Below are 18,766 nucleotides of genomic sequence, written 5' to 3'. Positions count from 1 at the left end.
TAATGCAGAGCCAACTGAAATTTTTAACTCTCATAAGAAACCCCTTAAAGATTTTTTTTATTTTGTACCTAAAATTATGCTGTTTTGTTGAATTATTTTTTGTTTACTGATTTTTACAGAGACAGGTTTGTAGAGCTCAGATATATAATTGACTGTATGAAAAACAAGTTTTTATTAAATTTGTATTAGTTTAGCTGTTGTAGCCAAAACTTAGTAGCTGTCTGCAATGTGCGACTACAGTGAAGTCACCAAGATGCCTACACTCACGACAGAGGACCAAGGAAGTGCTGACATCTGGTAGAGAACGCTAGAACCACTTGCAAGAACTTGGGAGTTGTCATAGAAATGCTTCTTGCACAATATTACAGCATACAAAACAATGAAAGAGGAACAATATAATAATATATAATATTACATAAGTAGCACACTTTTACACAATTGCTATGAATGTAACATTACATAAAAATCTATGAAGGGGTTAACTACCAAGTTATTTTAGACCTGTCATTTGTCCTTGATGAGTTCACTTTAATCCCAAAAATTTTTATACAAACTGAAGTCATATGAAACTATAAACCTACAAGAGAGACATTATTTAACTATAGTCCTAAGTTTTTTAATTTTAATATTCAGGTATCTGAAGTGCAGTGAAGTGTTTTTGGAAGAGAGGTTTTGTTGGAAATTAAAGGATTTGTTTAAACAACACATGAATGACTGGGGACACTAAGGCTCGATGCACACTTGCGTATTTGCAAGTAGCGTGCACGCCACGGGCAAGCTGCGTATGACCGCCGGCGGTTTAGCAGTAGTGAGTTGTTAGTTAGGTAGTGCACACTCGAGCGGAGCCGCAGCGTGCACGCGACTAACAAGCGACTTGCAAGCAGCGTGAGCTCGGAAGGACGCCACTACTGCTACGCCGCGGCGTGCACGCGGCTTGCACAACAAGTCTGGCGGCTTGGCAGTCTTTGCTAGGCAGTCAGCGAGTACACATTGACCGCACGATGGATATCAACGTCGATACTGAACTGTTTATTGCTGCTGTCAAAAACCAGCCTGTCATATGGGATACGACATCAGAACATTACCATGACAGGATTAAAAAGAGAGGAGCCTGGTTCATCGTTTGTGAGGAGTTCTTCGAGGGATTTAATGAGAAGTGATTTAATGATAGCCTGCATCTAGTATCTTTACTTTAGCTTCAAGTTCATCAAATGATACTACACTCATCCTAAAATAATTGAAAAATTTCTTCTCATCTCGACGAAGATCTTGGAAAAGCGTAACAAACGGCCCTTTTAACAAACGAGCACTAACTAAGCACCCACATACTTCGCTTTTTGTCATTGTATAAATAATCATACACAGCAAACGCAAATGCAACACGTTGTCTGTGACCATCCATGCTGCTTGGGAGGTGCAAAGAGACTGAAGACGCCGAAAAAAAAACCGCTGCAGTGTGTATTGACGGAAAAAAAACAAGCCAAGCGCATGCAGCTTGCCCACGGCGTGCACGCTACTTGCAAATAAGCAAGTGTGCATCGAGCCTAAGGATGTTTTGTAACTCTGGCATTCAATTTATCTGGCAGAAAGCTCCTGGAGGGAGGTAAATCCAAAGAAGCTATTGTAAAACACAAAAATAGTGTGTAACCATTATATCAAGATTATAAATTTAAAGATAGTTAATACGTGGACGTATAATGAGTCTAAAATACAATGACTCAATCTTATTAATTTTCTGAATCTCAGATTGTTTATTATTATTTTATTAACGTAACAATTTATGGGATTTTAATCAGTTTATAATAAGCATTAAAGAAGCCAAGAACCATCTGCATATTTAAATATTTAAAGACAATTATCAAAGAGAACACCCAAATATAATTAATTTTCTGTATAAAATCAAATTAATCAATATACATTATAATAATATAATTTTTTCAGTATACTTCAATTTGAAAAATTTGTTTATACTACTATTCAAATTGTATTCAGTAACTGAGCATTAGCAAAGCCTATCACTTGATGGACAGAACACATTTTATTTCTGTCTGTCTGCCACAGGATATCGAGAAAATGAACTAACCTTATAGACTAGAAATTTTGCATAAAGCTTTACTTCTATATGCAACAATGATGGTATATGTCACTCCATACAATTGGGTAAGCATTAGTGGTTTTATGTGGGTAACCAAGACGGCAATGAGAAAATCACAGAAAACATAAATTTGTAAACAAGCTGAGTATAATCATATAACATTTTAAGATGCGACAGAGTAACACATGGACCTTAACTATCAGAATGAAATAAGCCATTGGCTTGAAATTTTACATGCGGCCACAGAAAAGCCTGTTATGTGACATACTCCTATCTTGTTTATGAAAAAGACAGTTTCCAAGTTTAAATGTATAACAATTAAAATAAAAATTAAATTTTTGCAAGTGGTTTAAAAAATTTACATTTCAATTTACAAGAGTGCTTTTAGAATTATCTTCAGGTTTAGACCAGCTGTTCTAGCTTTTATCCATCAGGGTTAAGACTTACCACAAAACTACTAAAATAGCATGTAGCAATATACAGGGTGATTCAAAACTAAACGGCAATCTCTCGAGAGCTTATTCTATAGCTAAAAACAAGTAAAAAAGTTCATATAACCATATGCCAGGAACCGCACTTCGTTAGCGAGTTAACGCCTAGCGAAAGATTTCGCCGGATTTCAGAAACTTGGAGTGAAGTCAGGCGTATAAAAATGGTAAAAGGTAGTTACAAAGATACAATTACGATTGTTTTTTATGTTTTTATATCTGACAAATTTATTAAAAATTTGTCCCAGTGCGTAAATGCAATATTTCGAGTATCTTACGTAAACACAAGAATTGATGCAAAGAAATACACATTTTTGTGTTTAACGTAAGATTACTTCCATAATGTTAAATAAAGGTCTTTTTTCTTCTTAAAAGATTTGTAGAACAATTAATTCTGAAAAGATTCATGTGGACTTACTTAGGAAAAAAAATTATAATAGGTATTGAAATTTAGCTTTATTTAAAAATAAAACAGTCGCCAAAAATGCATATTCTTATTGCATAAAATATTAAACTAATGTTTAGGTTGTGAGTAAAGCTGATCATTTAATTCAACACTTTTTATGTCATATTTTCTTTGCCAACAGGTGTGGCAATATCAGCTGATCAACAATTAAGTTCATGAAGTAATATTTGAATAACTTATATGGAAGGTTTTTGTATTGTGGCGTCGTGAAGATATGTATTTGTGAGATCCTGTGATTATTTGGAAATTATTTTATACATGTCGTCGGGGGGGAGTGTCTATAAAATATTTTATTAAATATTTATTTTTAAATAAATTTTATTAAATATTTTTATAAAGTGTATGTATATTATTTAGTAAAAATGGCAGATAATGTAAATGGTATGTATTCGTTTTGAAGCGCAGCATCCATTGTGGGAGGAGCCATCCCGCACGATGGCATCACCACATCCATCCCATCATACATCCGCAGCCACCCCCATGCAGCTAAGGACATCCAGCCCATCCCATCATCATACGCACCCCCCGCCATTCTGCCTATCCCCCCGGGGGGGGGGGGAGGGGGGGTGGGTGGCGGGGCGGGGGGTGCACCCACACCATGACAGGGGGCCCTCTCCCTGTGGATGCATGCATCCCTACCATTCACACACATCTCATCACACTGCACATTTTATCATACCATCATAAGCCATCCACTACACCCACCCTATTATCATCAGCTATGCCGCTGCACATGATCACCATCATACACCCCCCCGGGGGTGGGCCTATGGGCGGTGTGGGCGGGGGGGGGGGGGGGGGGAAGGGAGGGGGATGGCGGCGAGGCACTTACATCATCATCATCCATCCCACCCCCATCCATACGACCACATGGGGGTTGGAGGGTGGGTGCATGCCCCACGCCACCCATGCCAATCCATCCATCCCATACCCCACATCCTCCATCCATGCACCTCTTCACCCATCATACTGAGTCACTACATCTCCCCACCATACACCCATGCGCATCACACAGCATCGGTGTGGGGGCATCCATGCCCCGCACATCAACCATCTTCCCCCACATCATCCACTCATGCCCCATGCGCTCGATCACATATCCATCCCATCCATAGCAATCACTATTGCATCCCCATACCCCACATCCACACCCGATCCTTCCCGCCATCTTACATGCCACCCATCCATTCATTCCTCATGGGCATCACATCCATCATGGCGCCGCCATTCATACGGACATGATATGATTTACGGCAAGTTCACAAAGAATGGTTTAGCCTGCAGTTCAGGAAATATCGTCGATACTTTTCCACATCGAAGTACACCTGATCGCAAAACATTTGAGCTGTGGAGAGACGATTCGAGAAACAGGTAGCTTTAACCGAAGCGAATAGAACTGGTCGTCAAGTAGCGCAAGGAACTATAAATAATGAACAAGCAATAATAAATGCTGAGAATTATCACCAACCACAAGCACCAGACGATTTTCACAGTCAGTTAAATATTTGCAGTCAAGCGTATGCGCGGACACTTCATGAAGCACAGTTGTACCATTCCATTATAAACACGTTGTTCAAGACCTTATTACCGCAAGATCTTAATAAACGGAAGATGTTTGCCGGTTGGTTATAGAAGAAATTGTTTACGATCATTCAGTATTTTCTACGGCGTATTCTCGTTACTGATGAATCCTGTTTTACTAGAAAATGGAATTGCTAAATTTTCGTAATACCCATACTTGGGTGTACGACAACCCACATTGAAATGAAACAGCGAGAGGCATTTTCAACATACATTTTCGTCAATGTATGGCTTGGTGTTCTGGGTGATATTTGATTGGTCAATTTTTCCTCCCTAATCAACTTAATGGGAGTAGCGGCTACTTTTAATTTTTTAAGAACAAACTGCCACCTCTTGGAAGATATTCCTGTTCAAAACAGAATAAAATGCATGGTTTATGCAACGACGGAGCACCTCACATTTTTCTAATGGATGTGAAAAAACTATTTAAATGATACATAAGGTAGACAATGGTCTTGGATCCGAACTGACCAGTTAAAATGGCCACACGTTCTCATGACCTCACGCCAGCAGACTTTTTCTTATGGGGTTGGATATGAGTCTTGTTTATTCAAAACGGTATTAACACATAGGGAGTTACGTAATGAATTACAGAGGGCGGCAGAAAAAGAAAATATCCGAATGCTCCAACGGTTATGAAACGCGCTAGAAAAAGGTGGATTTTGTCGTCGCGGGAAAACGTGCATTGCTACAACGGGGGGACACTTTGAGCAACTATTATAGGTGACTTATTACAGTTTTTAAAGGGAAATAAATTTTATGTTATTGTTCAGTCTAGAATAAATGATCAGCTGTTACTCACAACTAAACATTAGTTTAAAATTTAATGAGCTAAGAATATGCATTTTTGTGCGTTGTTTTATTTTAAATAAGCTAAATTTCAATACCCTATTATTAATTTTTTTCCTAAGTATTCACATGAATCTTTTCAGAATTAAATGTTTCTACCAATTCTGTTTAAGAAAAAAATTGACTTATATTTAACATTTATGGACGTAATTTCGTTAAAACAAAATGTGTTCTTTCTTTGCACCAATTCTTGTGTTTTACGATAAGATATCTCAGAAGTATTGCATTTACAGTCTGGGGACGAATTTTACATAAAGTTGTTCAGATATAAAAACATAAAAAAACAATCGTATTTGTATCTTTGTAATACTTTACCAATTTTTATACGGCCTGACTTCACCGAACGGGTTTGAAATCCCGGGTGAAATCTTCGCTAGGCGTAAATCTGTTAACGATGAGAGCGTTTCCGGGAATCTGGTTATATGAACTTTTTTACTTGTTTTAGCTATAGAATAAGCTCCCGAGAGATTGCCGTTTATGTTTTGAATCACCCTGTATATATGAGTAGTTTTGTGGTATATTATATATATATATATATATATATATATATATATATATATCGTATATATATATACCACAAAATATTTGGTAGTTTTGTGGTAAGTCTTAACCCTGATGGATAAAAGCTAGAACAAATTGGAACAGTTATTTTTATGTGACATACCTTTGCACCAGAGGCCAGCCTGTGACCATGATGGTCAAATGCAAAGCAGGTGACAGCAGATCGATGCCCAGAGAACACGCCGAGGTTATCTGTGCTGTTAAGGTCATATGTTCTGACAGACCCATCACTATAACCTGCAGCGAGTAAGACTTTGTTGGGGCTAGCAGCTAACTGTGTGACTTCATGCTTCTCTCCCGGAATTACCAATCTCTGTAAGCAAAAAATATATTAGTTTTCTCTCATCTATCCTGGATTAACACAATTTTTTTATCTTCAAAATATACTCAATGAGTTTGTATCAATATGTTCTTATTATTTAAAGACAAACTAGAAGTCTTTTGTTTAGTCATTCATACACAGTTTAGAACTGACAGTAAAATGTTCACTATTTAACTTATTAAACCTTTAGATTTCTTAAAAGATTACAATTAAAAGCTAAAATAAAACTCGTTTAACCCCTGATTATGTAATTTAACGTTATATGGACGTGCTGATTTATGACCTTATTGTGGTTTGACATTCATATAATGTGCAGCGCCATCCCATCACGTGCTACTATTGAATTATTCCAAATAACAATCTATAAGATAATGTTGTACATGAAATAAAAAAAAACATATGTTCATAGGCTATTGTTTTTCATTTCCATTGTTCTTGTTGTAAATATTAAATATACAAGTACTTCTGTCAGCTGATTTCAGTTATATTTTATGGGCTACATAGAAATAGTTGAAATGAAATGATATAATTTTTTTAGTGATTAGGAAAGCTTTTTATTGTATACCATATTTATTTATTTACAGAAGTTTTCACAAAATAATTTATAGAGAAAACATCCTCAATAACTTACACAAAACTAATTGCATGGTCCTACATGTTAAATTGTATTCATTTTGTATATCTTGAATTTCTAAATGACTAAACAAATTAAATACTAACATCAACTGTATGTGGGATTATGACAGTTGTCATCTATCCCATACTATGATGGACATAATATAATATTTTTGAAATAAAGTATTTCAGTGTGCAAGGTTTAGAAAAACAATAATAAATAATAAACTAATGGATATCATGAACATTAAATTTTTCATCAGCTGTTATATAGTATATTTTAAGTCTTGACAAAGAAATAACATTTTTACAGGGTGAATACGGATTTCTTTTATTTATACTGTATAGTTGCCTAGATGAATACCGATTTCTTTCATTTATACTGTGCAGTTGCCTAGATGTATACAATGTACATACTTTGGACTGAGACGCCCACTACAGTTAAAATGTGTCTACTTCTGCGATTGTATTCCACTTTGGGTAAAGAGGTGGAGTGAAAAATCTAATACTTAATATTTGCTAAAAATGTACAGTTAAAAGTATATCTTTACTAAAACTATTAATTTTATTATATGGTAATTTTCTTACTCTGTGCTCTATGCTTTTGACATTATAAATGTAAACAAATTGAAAATAGTGGTTAAATTCTACATGGTTGCGCTGTCACAAAACAATGTTTACACAGAACAGTTGATTACATATAACAGACTCTTTCAATTAATATTTTTCAATTTTAGAGACCAAGATGGGATTTTTGCTACTTTAGAGACCAGTGAGGCATAGCCCAGAGGGATTTTTAAAATAAGAACATGCCTATATTCATACCAGGAATTTTAAAAATGTCCATATAGAATTTCAGTACAAGCGGTGGAATAGTTTATATGTGAAAGAAAAACAAACAAACAAAGGCAGTTTCACATTAAAAATATTATTAGGATTAGGATGACATATAGAAATATACTTAATCTGAAATACAACTGATTATAAAACATTTATATCAGAAATTTTAATTTTAATCAAAAATACCATCTGTCACAGTATGCTGCAAATAGTATAATACCCTTTGTTTAAAGTTTGTTGTTGACGATAGATGGTTTGAAAGGATAGTAGGATATCGGACACTTGTCATCGTTATATGTTACAAAAAGTACAACACTAAGTTTCAAGGATTGAAATCCACCCTATTCCCGAGGTATAAAAAACTTAATACATAAACATGCACTTGAAACCTACAATGTGTGACACTGGACTGCAACTTGAAAAGATATGTACCATATCTGACTTATACACGAACAAGCTTAAGAACCACACTGGGGAAAATGAACCAAGCTATCTTCTCAAGTAGCAGTGTAATGACGCACATTGTGGGTTTTAAGTACATGTTGATGTGTTAAGTTTTTTCAACAAAGAAAGATGGTAGATTCAACTCTTGAAATGTAGTTATGATAGTAGTATTATTTAACTTTTATTATATATGGCAGCAGTAACGAATTCAAACCATTTAGTTAATTTTGGATACATGAAATTAACACACTGACACAAGGTGTTTCCTTTGACATTATGCGATGGCATATTTATAGTAGCTGAAAAAAATTACGCACTGGGCACAAATATGATTTAATGAACCACTCGTTCTGTTGCTATAATATGAAGAAATGTAGCCTGTAACTATTGCAAATAGATTAAAACCATGTGGCTCACAGAGTAGAGCAAGCACTTCATGTTAAGAAATTATGATAATATTAATGAAATTAAAATAATCATTAATATTATTTGCATTCAAATTGTTTATTAGGGGGATGTCAATCGAGAACAGCGCCTTAACCACCTCGCTGTTGCAAATGGTTTAAAGTGCTTACATCATGGGCAAGATTACGTTTTTCATAGTTGTCCTAAATTGTAAAAAGTTTGTAATCTAAAGTAGAACATGTTATTTAGTCACATTAGATAAATAATTGTTTCTTCTATTCTTTTGTTAAGAATTATATGCTTTTTATTAATGCCTAGTTTGATAAAAAATAGTACTTTATATTAAAAGCATATTGCACATATAAAATATCTTCAACATTGACATTTTTGTACTTTTTGTAACTTAAATATACATTTAACAGCTGGCTATGTAGGAACTATTTTATATGTGCTTTATAGTCAGTCTGGTACATTAGGAGTAAATCCTTGTGTATTTATACTAACTAGCTTTGTTCAATTAAGTTCTCCCACATGTATGTTAAAGTAACTATGTCAAAGGATTAAATATGTTCCAAGCTGTTGTCTCATTGCATGTTAAATGAAACTTTAAATAATAAAAATAACACTCAATACATAATGATCATACAATAATTGCACTCCATGAATAAACTGCTAGGTATTTCATTCTACTTTGAATTAAAACACGTAACATAATGTAAAAGAAAACTAACCTTTTCACTGAGTCGTAAGTCCCAAACAACAATATCTTCTGATGCGCCAGCAGCAAGAAATCTTCCACCCTCATTGTCAATGACAACAAACACTACATTACAGTTACTACTTGCAATAATGTTGAAGTTTCCAGCAGGTACATATCTCAAATATTGTTTAGTAATGCCCATCTTTTTCGCTAACCTAAAACTAAAGAAAACAAAATTAAAATAGCACTTGATGTTGAAAAGTGAGTAGATTTTATTACATTTTCAATCTTAGTCTAAAAAACCGTTCTAAATTTGCAACTTTGGGTCCATAAAGTCCATAAAAGTAACAAAATATGCTGACATGATGAAAACTTTGTTTAAATAATCAACCTGTTAGTTATTAAAATGAGAGAGATAAAATCTCTAATATCTGAGCACACAACTGTTATTATTATAACATTCAATGTTGGGTTGGTCACCCAGTAGGTATTGTACCCTGCAGTGACAAAAGTGATAGCCATCTGGGTTAAAACCCCTTATAGCATGTGTGTGGCTTTGTGAGACAATAGACAATAGATGAACTATTATCTGTTAAGTATGTGTTACTCTGTTACATCATCATCAAATAAAAGACAATGAATCCTGCTATTACTAATATTTAGTATTTCACACATTGGATGTATTCAATCTATACAAGGAGTGTTTGGCTAACTGAAAACTGAGTTATTACAGTTCACTTTTCATAATGTTTACGAAAATGGTAATTCTCAAAAACTAATGGGTCAATTTCAATTTATTTCACATTTTAGTAAGACAATCTAAAAGGAAATCCAATAAGAAGATTCAGAATACACATGTTATAACTGGCATACAGGACACAGTCAAATGCATCCCATGTGTGATGGCGGGTCTGTAATACATCTAGATAGATAAAAGTGCAAATTTATCCTTTCCTAATTTAATCCTTTGAGGACAAACAAATTTTTTACGATTCTAAGAGTGTGACATTTGTGATATCAGTGATAAGTAGGTTTGGAATAGCATGAAAAACCAGGTCCCAAATGTGTAATTTGTAGCATTTTAATCAAAACAATTTATTAAAATACATATTAAGATATCTAAATGGTTTCTTCCGCATTTTATGAAGGTTTAAATACTTCTTTAGCCAAAAATACACATACAGTGGACTCCCTCTAGTTCGGCCACCATGGGACCGACAGGATTAAAAAAACTCACTGACAGTATTTTTTTAATAACCATAGAGTCAGAACAAACATGAACTCTAAGATGCTTTTACTAACCAAGTACAGCATACCCACCAAAAAGCAGTGTTGTTGTATTATGGTGTTCCAGTCACATAATATACGAGGGTCGTCCATAAAGTAACCGCCGTTTGGGCGTGGCGCGATAAGTAGTGGGGGTAGCGCCGCCATTCTCACATCGGCGTGCGCAGCCGTTCAGTACGCTTCTAGCTGTGCAAGGGAGAGCATCGTGCGATCGTGCGTTCTTTTGTTACAACGTAAAAACATGAGCGCCGTGATAGAAAATCCCGCCAACTGTGAAGTGCGTGGTGTAATAAGATTTTTGTGGTCGAAAAGTTACACAGCAGCTGAAATTCATCGTGAATTGAGTGCGGTGTAAGGCCCATACATTATGAGCGAAGGTGTAGTCCGTCAATGGGTTCGCTTTTTTTTAAATGGAAGAACGAACGTTCACGATGAAGACCGGAGTGGTAGGCCATCTCTCGTCAGTGATGACTTGGTGAACAAAGTGGATGAGAAAATTCGCGAGGACCGTCGATTCACAATCTCGGAACTTTCAGATCATTTTCCTGAAATTTCTCGAAGTCTTGTGTATGAGATATTGACATAAAAACTAGGCTATCACAAGTTTTGTGCTCGTTGGATTCCAAAAGTGCTCACCGATGATCACAAAATGAAAAGAATGAGTTCTGCCATAGACTTTCTTACTCGGTATGACATTGAAGGAGAAACATTTTTGAACAGGATCGTTAAAGGAGATGAGACTTGGGTAGCCTATGTGAATGCCGAAACAAAACAACAGTCAATGCAATGGGGTCATACCACTTCGCCAAGCAAGCCAAAGAAAGCTCGCCAATCTTTTTCAGCGAGAAAATTGATGGCTACAGTTTTTTGGGATGCTAAGGGCATCTTGCTCGTTGAATTTATGGAGCGTGGTACGACCATTACAGCTGCAGCTTACTGTGAACCCTTAAAACGGCTACGACGAGCGATTCAAAACAAGCGTCGTGGTCTTCTGACATCTGGTGTTGTGTTTGTTCATGACAATGCCTGCACTCATACAGCTCAAAGAACAACAGAACTTTTGGAAAAGTTCAAATGGGACGTTTTTGACCACCCCCCCCCCTACAGCCCGGACTTGGCTCCCAGTGATTTCCATCTTTCCCCGTACATGAAGCGGTGGCTTGCATCTCAGAGGTTTGCGAGTGATGAAGAGCTTCAAAACGCTGTGACAGGTTGGCTACGTTCTCAGGCGGCAGATTTTTTTAAAGACGGAATTTCAAAAACTGTTAAAAGATATGATAAGTGCTTGAATTTGTATGGTGAATATGTAGAAAAGTAGAGAAAAGCTGTAGTTTTAACATTTATATAATAAACTTTTTGTATCTCAACTGGTTTATTTTTTATTTCAAAACGGAGGTTACTTTGTGGACGACCCTCGTATTTATACATCAGACATCAGGAATAAATATGTAATAAATAAGACTCACCATGAATCCCTAAATTAAGAAATTAATTTTTGAAATATACCAATACACATCAAATCTTTTAAAACTGGTATAAATGAATGATTATTAACATAGCTACTGAACTTAACAGGATAATTAAATCAAACAATACTAAAAGAAATGTTATTTTCTTCTGCTTTTTCTTGTCCACTGTTTTTTTAAGAAAATCATAATCACACCACTTTTTCATAAACATTGCGCCAATAGTGCAGTCATTGAAGCATTATTGCTCCTGAATTTTTTTACTGTGAACCGAATTGCATACAATTTTGGAATTAGGTTCATCCTACCCTTAACTTCAAAAGTGAAAATGATTTGAACTCCGCAACCACCCTGGGGGTGGTTGCCACCCCTTCTCGGGGGTGAATTTGTATTTTTTCAAAATAACCTCGGATATCGATAGAAGGCCTAATTTTAAGCAAAAAATCATCTAAAAAAGTTTTTCGAAAAATCCAATACTTTTCAAGTTATTGGCAATTGAAAATTCACAATTTTTTCAAGTTTTTCATCGGTTTTTTGCAAATATCTCCAAAAATATACGTTTTATCGAAAATTTTTTAAAAAACAAAATTATAGCAGGTAAAAAATTAACAATTTGGTTTTTTATAAAGTATTCTAAGTGCAATATTAAGCTAGATATTAAAGATCAAAGCCGTTTTGTATTTTGTCTGAAATTTAATCGATGTGGTCAATGCCATCTAGCGGTGAGCAGATGCATTTTAGGCATTCTAATAAAAAAGGTTTTTGTAGTGCTTGAAATAAGCTTTAAAATAAGCACTTTTAAAACTCTTTTGCACATAAAATAAGTGAGCTGTATTGCGAATAAGAGGAGCATCTAATGTTTTTTTTTTAAATCAATGGGTTTCATAAGTCCCATTTCCACCAAAATTAAAATTAATCGTATTCCACCTAGAATTAACTTTATTATGAAGAGTTTGATAGATTGTATCAGTTTGGCTGCTTCAGGACACATATGTTTCAAAAAAGTCACGATTAAAAAAAAATTCAAATTTTTAAAAAAACCACCTTTTTTCATAATATTTCAAAAATGACGACAGATATGTATAAAAGTGTAGGGATGAAAAAGTTTGGTATTTTTCTGACAAACAATTTGGTTTTTTCTGCCAAACAAGAATTGACGGAGATATGATAGTTTAAAGAGCGCGTGGCAGCGCAATCACAGCCTCTCTTAAGCCCTTTAACCCTTCACCGTTTTAGAAAAAGGTTTTTTAATATATATTGCAATGAAGGATGTTGTAGCTCTCTTAATTACCTTTACAATGGTTTTTATAAATTGTGATAGCATGAAAATTGAAGGAGTTATGGTCCAAAAACTTATCATATTTTTTTCTACTTAGTAACTGAAAATTTCGGAGTGTGAATATTTGGAGCAATGTGAAAGTACACAGTATAATAGAGACCCAAAACTATTGTAATGTATATATATATATATATATATATATATATATATATATATATACATAATATGGCTCATATATTTTGGAAACTTAGGCATGAATACGTATACCAATGTTCTTATATGTATATACAACACATTTGAGTAAAGGGGCCAACGGAAAAGCCAGGTGATCCAGGAGCTGTGTGTGCTCCGTTTATTCGTTATAATGTGACCAGTATATTCATAAACATTCATCCAACGGATTGGGGGTGGGTCATGAATGACGGTTTATTAAATCCACTTAAGTCTGTAGATCCACCCGCACCACAAGAACTCCTGAAAATGATTTTTTGCAACTGCAAAAAAGAATGTGGAGCGTCTTGCGGATGCAGAACAGTTGGCCTGTTTTGTAATAGTACCTGTGGAACGCGCAGTGGAGATAACTGCCAAAATAGCCATCCAATTCAACCAGAAGATGTTGAATGTGACAGTGACTCCGACATTGAGTCATGAATAATGATATTATATTTTAATAATAATAGTACAATTTTATATAATTTGTAAATATTTTATTCAATAAATGGCATTTTTTTACTCTAAATTAAATTATTTTAAAATATGTAATCATATATATTTACTGTTTTAATTTAGGGGTAGTTTTTAAGAGTAGAAAAGCTTAAGAATATGATAATCATTTTCGAGAGTGTGGAATAATATTTAAATCCTTTTCATTTTATAAAAAAAAATGTTAACAATTTTTTATCAAGGGGTAGTTTTCTAGGGTTGAAAGGGGGTTAAATATTTGATAATTATTATAGAGAATATAAAATATTACTTACTCTATACTTACATCTTTTTATGTCATACCAAAGTATTTTTTTGTGATTTTTTCAATTTAGGGGTTGTTTGCAAGGGTTGTAAGATTTTCAAGGAGTTGAAAATTATTTTAATATGAGGTAATTGTGTTAGAAAACACTTTACAGTTTCACCACTTACTATTAGACATGTTTTCTAGCGATAAAATGGCTCAATGTCAATTTTTCCATTAAGGGGTTGTTTACACCCCTTAAAAATAATAGGCAGAGTTCAGATAATTTTCACTTTTGAAGTTAAGGGTAGGTTTTGAAGAAGGGATGAGCCTAATTCCAAAATTTCATGCAAATCGGTTCACAGTAAAAAATTTCAGAGGTAAGACTGTATTTATCGCTTCAATTACTGCACTACAACAGCTTTTGCGATGGCCTGTCCATTCCCTATGGCTCAAAATTCCCTTGCCGTTTGCCTCTTTGCTAACTTTTATCTTCCTCTTCCAATTCTTTTTCATGAGTCGTGATTGCTTCGACTATGTCATCTTCATTGACTATGTCATCTTCATTGAGTATCTCATTCCCTACTTTATCATCATTACGTGTGAAACCAATTCCACATCAATCTCAACCAGATATTTATAATTGGGCAGGAGTTGTGGATCATTCTACGTGGACTGGTTATCGTCCAATTCAGAGACATGGAAAATTGGTTCTGCTCTCTGGTTTCCTCCTTTGCTGATCTCTACGGTATCTTCTACTTCTTGCCGGACCTTTCTTCAGAAATTTGTGAATAGTATCTCATCATGAGATTTAACCACCGTATACATAATGTTAATTGCTTTAGGGATCTGAATAAGACATATTGTGCTGCTATCACCATCCATTTTACCAGGATTTCAGAAAGAAGCTTCCTACGATACTTTCTCTTAAAATATTCGATGATGCTTTAGTCCATTAGTTAAGACATTATTAAGACTTTACTTGTGACATTAGGTAGTACATAAATTACAATAGTTTAATGTAACCATCACATTCAAGGTCCTCCATGGGATGCGTAGGTGTATTATCAAGCACAAAAAGTGTTTTAATTGGCAACTATAAGGATGTCAACTTGTGTGAACCAGTTGCATTCAAACATAACACAACAGTGATTCCCTCTTTATTTAACTTAAATCATGACATTGAAGTTTCTTAAGCCATAGTAAAGGTTTTCTGAGGGAAAAGTTTGTAATTTAAACCCGTCTCGCCAATATTGTAAACTTGTTCAGGTCTCTGTTTTTCACAATTACATGCTTTAATTTTTCTGAAAATTCACTAGCAGACTGTTGATCTGCTGAGAGCTTCTCTCCACACACTCAAAAGAAATATACTCCAAGGAGTTAGTTCCATCGTATCAGACAACAACCACTAGCCAAACATATTCCTTTTTTCACAAAGTTTTATGTGAAATGCTATTTCAGATTGGCTGAAGTAATTGTAAGTACTAAGCTGCTCAAACGTCATTGAAATATAGTTTAGTTATTTTATACAATCTGAAATAAATACATTTATTTTAGATATAAAAGTATAGCTTCACCATAATATGATTTTAAAGCACAAAACTTAATTCAGTTCACTCAAAATTAATTCAAAGTGAATACTTGTTTGGAAATACATTTAAAATTAGAATCATGTGTTTCGTTATTGACTAATGGTGGCAAGAACAGTGACATATGTGTCTCCTTTGTTTCACAAGCAGTCACGTTTATCCTTGAAAATACATAAGGTAATTAAATTTTATTGCTTGTTATAATTTTGTATTATATTTTAATTTATAGATTATATTAAAATTTATACGTTAATTTCTAAGATTGAAAACAAGCAAAACCATATTGTTCTTTGAAATATCTATTACATTATTTGGTCTGACATTTTGCTTTCTGTCGTTAGGATAGTCATGAATATAGATGATTCGAATCATAAAATAGTTATCATCCGATTGTGTTGGTGGCTGCTTATTATACTACAGCCCAGAAAAAACCAATAAGAAATGCCCCTGGCCATCAGTGAGGCCTTTGATAGGGCGCCACCCAGCAGTTCTGGTGAAATAAGAAAAACATTTTAGGCCTACTCAAGCTCAAATCACCTAAGCGCTTGTAAAGGTTATCTTTAATCTTTTATATTTATAATACGTACATATGTATAGCCGGTACTTTGGGATTATACCGACCACACCAGTATGAAGAACACAAAAATATAAATTTATAGAAAGAAACATGATCGAACGAAAAAACAACTCTTTAATTACAAAATTACAAACTTACATCAATTGTTAATGGGCTCAGATTCCGTTATATGCCCCCAACGCTTAAACTTTTTTCAATGAACTTAGATTGTTATAAAACGATGTAGTTGAGTAACAGAACTAACATTCCATCAATCATCAAGCATTTCCAGGTATTGTGATCGGTATTGTCGCTGTTATCTTATCTTTCTCGAGAATCCCGATTACGGCAGGCCGCGCGGCATCACATGATTATTTAAGTTTTTTGCACGGTACATAATTGCCTTTCCATTACAATTCAATTTATATTTCTGATCAGCCCCTCTAGAATTTGATATTTTACTGATAGGTACTATCTCGAGGGATGTTTTTCTTTCGTTGACATAAGCGCGGGGCAGCACCGAGGCGGTGCCGAAGCCCGCGCTGATGGCCGGAGGCACTCGCATTTTGGGTGGCGGAGTGTGTTTTTTTCAATAAAGAGTTTAGATTTGTTTGGTAATGTTTGTTTTTGTTGAATTTTTGTGTTTGGAGAAATGTAGGGGTAAAACACGGAAGTACAACAAAGCGACGCACCAGCTGGATGGGCGGCGAGACTCTGCAATCACGTTATCTACTAGACCACTCGACTTTGACCTCTGTCTGAGGAAGGGGAGGGGTTTGCGACAAGACAATTCCTGTTTTATATTGAGGAAATATTGTTCTACGCTAATCTAGTAACCAGTAGAAGCAAAATGTCAAATAGCGATTCATGTCTGGGTGTGGTCGGTATAATCCCAAAGTACCGTATAGCCTAATAACAAATAGTAGATAAGGACTTTCAAGTATGCAATAATTGTGTTGTATAGTGAAAATTGTAAATAACCTATTTATAATTTTATTAGTTTATCAGTCTATGTTACATTGTAGTAAGTTAGTTAGATTTATGTATACTAACATGTTACCACGGTAACAGATTACTGGAACGTAATACCTCAACACATTATTGACAAACAGTATTTCCTGTGCATAGACTTCAATAAACGAATGGTTCGATTGTTTTAATATGTAGGATAATTCAGTATTACAATTTATTTAACTTAGCATACGATTTCAATTTATTAGTTTTAGTAATTGGTGATGAATATGAGGAAAATATGTAAGATATTACTTACAAATGACGAGAGTTGTTTAAGTGGCTTTAACATGTTGGTTTGCCTTCTGGTACGTAACACATGGGGAGAATTCTTTCCTCCAATTTACAAAAGTGGTTACTTATTGATATCAAGCTGGGCAAGTTATAAATTTTGTAAGGTTTCTTTGATATCTAAGTCTAGGTCATAGTTAGTTTTGCTGTTTTGTAATGTTATTGTAAAATTTATGTTTTAAAAATTGTAATGTAGAGTACAAGATTTTTCTTATTACAGTAATTTATTATAACTCTTATTGTGTACGATATTACATATCGAAGATGGATAACATATCAAATTGTTCGATAATAACAATCGAATAACAAGTGTAGGCCGCTTATTAAAGTCTCCCCTTTCCCATCTCTAGTGGCTATTACTCAAATACCATACACATGATTGTTTGAATTTGTTTGGAACAATAATATCAAACAGAATTAAGTTAATGACTTTTAAGATTAAGAGTAAAGTTACACTTTTATATTTCAATGAAATACACGCATCTTGATTAAGTTATAGAAAGTAATACAATGTTTATGTTAAGTTTAAGCTGCGTAGTACTTAGGCCTACAACTATTTTACAGGGTTAACATGTCTAACAGCATTTAAATAGTTCTAATCATGATTTGATATTATCGATTATTCGAGGGTTAGATGCTTATCATACTGCAGCCACTCACAATCATACTATGTGACGAATTTAGAACAATGAAATATTACTCAGCGCACGAAAAGTAATTCCACTTTGAATGTTCTATAACTTCATTATTTGTCATTTTGGGGAGGGTACGATAAGCGGACCCAGTTTTTTATATCAAAATTGGCAAACGATATTACTTAATCATAACCATCGATATAATCAATCGATACTGATTACAGTTATTATTTTGAACTATTAACTTCAATAATCTATATCAACAGCTGTAAACACTTTCAAATAGTACACGTAGGGTAATATTTCAATTTTACAGAAGTACGGTAACATTTGATTATTA

The 18,766-nt window shown here is 34.4% G+C and overlaps 1 protein-coding gene across 1 annotated transcript in view; it reads right to left on the bottom strand.

Annotated features, from left to right (window-relative positions):
- LOC124359094 (WD repeat-containing protein 3) overlaps nt 1-18,766 on the bottom strand; it is a 40,542-nt gene that overhangs the window by 20,723 nt on the left and 1,053 nt on the right. Inside the window, exons 2-3 of the mRNA XM_046811530.1 lie at nt 9,398-9,587; nt 6,144-6,353 (exon numbers count right to left, since the gene is read on the bottom strand). Of these exons, the coding sequence (XP_046667486.1) occupies nt 6,144-6,353; nt 9,398-9,568 (381 nt within the window). The 5' untranslated portion in view covers nt 9,569-9,587. The remainder of the gene's footprint in view (nt 1-6,143; nt 6,354-9,397; nt 9,588-18,766) is intronic.

This window comes from Homalodisca vitripennis, chromosome 4 (genome assembly GCF_021130785.1).
Source record: "Homalodisca vitripennis isolate AUS2020 chromosome 4, UT_GWSS_2.1, whole genome shotgun sequence".
Classification (NCBI taxonomy): Eukaryota; Metazoa; Arthropoda; class Insecta; order Hemiptera; family Cicadellidae; genus Homalodisca; species Homalodisca vitripennis.
This window is presented reverse-complemented; position numbering and strand designations above follow the sequence as displayed.